This window comes from Poecilia latipinna, unplaced genomic scaffold (genome assembly GCF_001443285.1).
Source record: "Poecilia latipinna isolate Pla-1442-1.1 unplaced genomic scaffold, P_latipinna-1.0 Scaffold1119, whole genome shotgun sequence".
NCBI lineage: Eukaryota > Metazoa > Chordata > Actinopteri > Cyprinodontiformes > Poeciliidae > Poecilia > Poecilia latipinna.
The window spans coordinates 84,638-90,625 of NW_015113735.1; the positions used below are offsets into that span (position 1 = coordinate 84,638).

Consider the following 5,988-nt stretch of genomic DNA (forward strand, 5'->3'; position numbering starts at 1 on the left):
ATGCTCTTAAAAATAAAAAGTAAATATTCATTGCATTTGATGTCCCAACATCTGCCTGTAAAGGACAATATCTTCACAGTTTATCAATATTTAAATAAAGATGTTTATTAAGATCTCAGAAAGTACTTACATTCATATCAAAACAGGAGCATTACAACAAAATACATAAATTCACAACTTCTCTGAGCAAACAGTTGATAAACTACATTTTATACAAGCATTTTATTTCTATACACCAGTTAGAGTTTAATAATACATATTTGTTGCAGTAAAGTGTAGCTGTAAAATAAGCAATATTGCACAAGCAAGGTTTTATTAATATTTAACTTAATTTATTAAAGAAGTGGAAAATCTGAACAGAGAGTTGGATCAGAGCATCAGAGCAGATGAGACAAATAATAACTGCAGTTTGGATAATTTACTGAAAAAACTTACATGAGGTTTTCAGTTCAAATATATGAATTCTGACTAAATAAAGAACCTGAAATCGAGCTTATGATTAACTTTAACTTTGTCAGCTGTTCCCCTTAGTGACTCTATTCTGTCATTTCATAGACAAAATCATTCTGCCAGTCCTATTAAGTTCCAAAACATCAGGATAAATCTTCTCTGAATATTTAGCTACTGAACTATAAAATAGAAAACTCCAAAGCAAAAAACAAAATTTCACTAAGTGTTTATGTCCAGTTTCTAGTTCAAATACCTCAGGACACAAAACTAACTTACAAGTAACTTTTCGGCAAGATATATGTTTGTTTTAAGTAAGTCATTCCTTAATATTGATTAAAATTAAGTGAAACTAGTTCTTTTTTCATTAATGCTAAGGAATTACTTTTTATTTATTTCCAAAATATGCTCCTATCTCTTGCTTAAAAGTTACTTATAGATTAGTTTTGTCTTATTTCAAGTGTACTAATGTATTTGCACTATAAAATACTTGGTAAAATTTAGGTTTTGCAGTGGAGCTGGCACTGTTTTTAAATATCTACATGAATAAATTAAAAATGAAGCAGGATATTAAGCTCAAACAAAGAATGGGTCAGTCAGGGGCGCCACGCACCGTCCAACTGGTGCATTTTTCCTTTGCATTACACATTTAAACCTCTAGGGGGCGGTGTGTGTCCACAGCTCAGTGATAGTAGCGTCTTCAGGAGGTCTACAGTTTTCTGCAGTGTGTTGGAGTCTCATTGCTTTATGGAGAAGGTGCCATTCATTTCGCTGGAATCGAAGCCTTTGTTGTCCAGATCGTAGCTGTTGCTAGTGTTTTTAGACTCTACTTGTCTGGCCTCATCGTCTGCACCGTCACCTTTTGCACAAAACCTCTTGTACCCTTGGTAGGCTGCGGAGGGAAGCAGAACAGTGAGAAGCTAATCTGCATGGCAAACATTTACTTCAAGCTATAGGACTGCAGCTAGCAACTATTTTAGTCTATTATTCTGATGATTAATCAACTATTCTAACGATTAATCAAGTAATCTGAAAAAAGGGCACAATGCGCATATTTCTCATTTAACTGTTTAAGATTATTTTATACATATTTGAAATACATAAAAAATACAAATATACAAATAACTGAATTTCATTTTTAGGTAAAAAAAAAAAAGTATTCCCTAAAATGCAAAAATGTAGCATTTGTAGCAAAGGATGCATCTGCAGATAGATAAACCCCTTCGATTTACCATTAATACAATGTAGAGCTGATCTGATTATCAAATTATAAATTATTTAATCAAAAAACTGTATTGGTTTTTTGTGTTTTTACAGTATTTGAGCTAGATGAAGCTAAAACTGCCACTTGACTTCTGGGTTGAATATATTTACAGATGAAGGGTTTTTCCTCTTAAATGCATAATCCATAGTTTTTGCATTGTTTTAGTTTAATTACGGCTCGTTGTGTTTCTATTTGGCAAACTGCATGTTTCACTGAAACATTTTTGAGCTTTTCCGAGAAAATGTTTGACTTTTAGAAAAATCAAACATTTGAAGGAAAACATTAAGAATTTGTTAGATTAATCTCAAATTTTCTAGAAAGAATTCATGAACATTACAGAATTTCTGAGATTAAATATTTCTGAAAAAAATGGCTAGAAAAAAACTCATAAATTTTGACATTAATCTCAGAAGTTTTCTAGGAGTAAACACAGAAACTGCTGAATTTCAAAAGTCAAAAATCTTTGCCTTTTGGAAATTTCCAGCATAGAAAGTAAAAAAATATGATAGAAAAAACTCAGAAATGTTTGACTTTTGAAATTAAAAAATATTAATGTATTTTTTTTTCTAGAAAATTTCTGAGATTGATGTCAAAATTTCAGATTTTTTTTGATGAAATTTGTGACTTTTCAGCCTGATTTCAAGCCAGTTTCGCTGTGAAACTCTTACCGCCGACAGCAAAGAGGGCCGCAGCCAGCTGGAAGATGCTGTAGATGAGAGGGAAGGCAAACATGACCTCCAGCTCTGCAGGGGTGAAAGACAACTGGACGATGGTGCTGCACAACTGGGAGTTCTGGAAACCAGTTTCAAGCGCAATTGTTCGACATCTGAAAAAAGAATAAACAATGAGCAACCTGAAAAACATCAAAACTTGTCATTACTGGGTTAAACACGAGTAGTTCCCTTTCTCGCTCACCTGTACCAGGGCTGACCCACGAACCGGGCCAACAGGAAACCAAGAAAAAACCCAATGAAGGGGTAGATGGTTCCAATTATCCACAAGGAGGGAGCAATGACCCAGGAGGACTGGTAGAGGACGCCTCCAACCACGGCAATGATGATGATCAGAGCAAAGCCGGCGATGGAACCCACCTGTTGAAAACCGCCACCAGAAAAATTCACCAAGTCTGTCCAGGAATTTCCAAACAGATCATCAGAGAGGAAATCTAAAACATTCCCACCTTCAGGATCTTTTTCGCAATCCGGGGCCACCTGCTTTTCACAAAAATCCCGACTGAAATGGGTATGAGAAGGGCTGCGAGTGTGATTCCTGAGGAAACACAAATAAAATGTCAGAAACAAATAACATTCAGAATGTGAGTAAGAGCCGTGAGCGTACCGATGCTGTCGAAAGGGATCTTTATGGCGTCACTGGAAGTCCAGACGCTGGTGTAAACGAACAAGCAGAGCGGCATCATGCCCAAAGCCAAGATGGAGGAGCAGGTCGTCATGCTGATACTGTGGAGGTGGAGATCACGTTTCGATTTACAACACCGGACACAACGAACCGGGTTGAAAAAGTTCCAGACTTCACTCATGTTGGCACTGAAGAACTAAGGAGCAAATATTAAACTGATGATTTTTGTCTAATCGATTATAAATTGGCTCAAGTTCACAGTGAAGGGCTGAAGTAAAAACCAGAAGCAAGCTTCCAACCAGGAACACAGCCAAGGACTTTCTAAGGTTCACAAAATTCAGAAAAACGCAAACCAGAAATAATTATTCTAGCATCGTTTTGGCGCCCACTCTACCATGGCGCCCACTCTTTGTCGCATGTAGTGAATAATCACTTTTTGACCACTGGTCCAACCTCAACCCAGACGTAATATCAGGATTTATGGTCAAAGGTTCTAAAAACACAGATTATTTGAAAAAATATATACACTGAAAAAATAGAATCAAGTTCCAACTTAAAAATTTAGTTAATTTGTTACATGTAATCAATATATATTTGTCAAACTTACTTTTTTTTTTTTAATTTGGATCACCTGTTTTCTTTTTTCAGTGTTCCTATAAAACTGCACAGGAAATGAGAATACATTTAAATAAAAATGCTAAATTTTACAAAGTATTTTTGTCTAGCTTATAGTGCAAATATCTTCTCATACTTGAAGTGAAACTAAATCTAATAACATTTCAGGAAGTTACATTTTGCCCGTGTTGAAGGTGAAATAATCTGCCAGTAGGAATAGTTTCTAAAATACCAGAGATGTGTGTACTTAAAGCTGTAGTATGTTTTAGAAGTTGTTTTTTTTTTTTTTACATATTTGTTGAAACCGTCATCATGTCATCATGACATCATGACAGAAAAGTATGAGACAGATAATCTGTGAAAAAAAATTGAGCCAACTAGAAACAACTAATCAGAGCTTTAGCGCCATTACCTGTTCGGAATGCTAAGGCTAGTTAGCATAGCTAATATTAACGACTGATAAACAGTTCTCCTGTAACTGTAAGTTGCTTTTCTACCATTAGCACATTTAGGAGTACATGAGGATGATCAACAGCGCTAAGACCCGCCCCCTGACTCTGATTGGTTGTTTTTGACCAGGAAGACTTGGGAATGGTAATCTCTTTAGATGACAAAAGTAGCTCACAGAGAAAGTGGAGAACATCAATCTTTTGATAGATTATCTGTCTTATAATAAATTGTCACCAGTTGTAACAAATATATAAACTTTTTTTTTTAAATGTTGAGAAACGATTGCTTCCTGGAGAACTGTGATGAAGTTTTAAAATTTACCCAATCGTTAACATTTATCCATGCTGTATGAAATGCGCCAGTTTGAAGCCATTAAGCTAAATTGCCTGCAGTGAGCAACCTCCCTCCATTCTGAACAAATTTTAATGTTAATTCAATATTTTGAACCATGACCATGGAGTTGCTTTTAAACCATAATAAATTAAACATTGACCAACACATTTGATGTGGAATGATAGCAGAATTGACAGAATGTAATGTTTGGTTTTGTCTATTGCTGACTTTTGTGTTTTTATGATGTAAAGCAGTTTGAACTGCCTTGTTGCTAAAGTAAAAAGTAGTCATCCAAGAAATTACTCAAGAGTGAAAAAGTATTTGATAAAAAGTCTACTAAAGTGCTGAGTAACTGATCAATTGATCAATCATTTAGTATTAAAAAGGACACCATCAGATGGAGCAAAATATAAAGTTAAGTAGAAAGTTTGGTATTTTAAGGAAAAAATGACAATTATTCATACAAGTAAAAACAAATTAGAAACTCAGGCAAAATAAAAATGTTTCCAAATCAGTTTCTTTCCATAAAAAACTTTAACAGAAACTGCAGGTGGAGTCTGTGGTGGATTTTTGGTTAAAACATGTTTGTTTTTCATTTAGTGGCCAGAAAAACCAGAAGTAAGAGTAGAAATACTTCAAAAATAAAATTACTCAAGCAAAAGAGCATTTTTTCAAAAATGTTACTGTGACCAACTCTGGCAATACTAATTTAGTCTACTAATAACTTGAAACCAAAGTAATGTAGGACGTGTCCAGCCCCGTCTCACCTCAGGTCCATGTCTCCGTCCAGCCAGTAGCAGATGATGTTGGAGCTGGATCCTCCCGGACAGCATCCCATGACGATGATGACGATGGCCTGCACCGGAAGCACCCCGAAAGCCAAAGACAGCGCAAAAGCCGTGAAGGGCATGATGCCGAACTGGCAGAGGAAGCCGATGGAGATGCCCCAGGGCCGCTTGATGTGGCCCCACAGCTTGGAGGCGTCCACGGTGCAGCCCATGGAGAACATGACCATCGCCAGCATCACCGTGAGCACCGTGCTCAGCACCACGCCTAGGATGGCGTTGAAGCTGCTGGGAGGGACGAGGCAGTCCGTCCCGGAGCAGATCGTGGCCTGATCACTGCAGGTGATCTTCTCCATGGTGGATGACGCGGCAGTTAGATCCCAGAGGAAGATGGTGAAAGTGAGGGGAAGACGTCTCTTCTCTGCTCTTTATGCTCCACAGCGCAGAGAAATAAAGCTGGGAGGGATAACCAAGGAAGAAAAGATAAAAAATTAACCAATACCTAAAGTTTTATGGGGTCAGTGTTCAGAGGATGGCGCATATAAAAAGAAATCCACCTGAAACATGGAATGTGATTGCTCTGCCTGCAACCTTTTATTGCCTCGGGGTAATTAAAACTTTATTGGGCAGCTTTGCTGCAGCACCATCATCCTCAGCTGAAAGCAGAGATGCTTTGCACATTTTAACCACAAGGGATTACAATGGCAGATTAGGGCCACTGTAGATTACAAAGAGGAG

The 5,988-nt window shown here is 37.0% G+C and overlaps 1 protein-coding gene across 1 annotated transcript; it reads right to left on the reverse strand.

Annotated features, from left to right (window-relative positions):
- Positions 1-850: 850 nt before the first annotated feature.
- On the reverse strand, positions 851-5,988 carry slc10a2 (solute carrier family 10 member 2). Its single transcript, XM_015052586.1, has 6 exons — positions 5,233-5,988; positions 3,050-3,168; positions 2,892-2,980; positions 2,627-2,802; positions 2,380-2,537; positions 851-1,339 (listed from the first exon to the last, which is right to left on the reverse strand). Exons 1-6 carry the CDS (start codon positions 5,604-5,606, stop codon positions 1,185-1,187), a joined length of 1,071 nt encoding a protein of 356 aa, XP_014908072.1. The 5' UTR covers positions 5,607-5,988; the 3' UTR covers positions 851-1,184.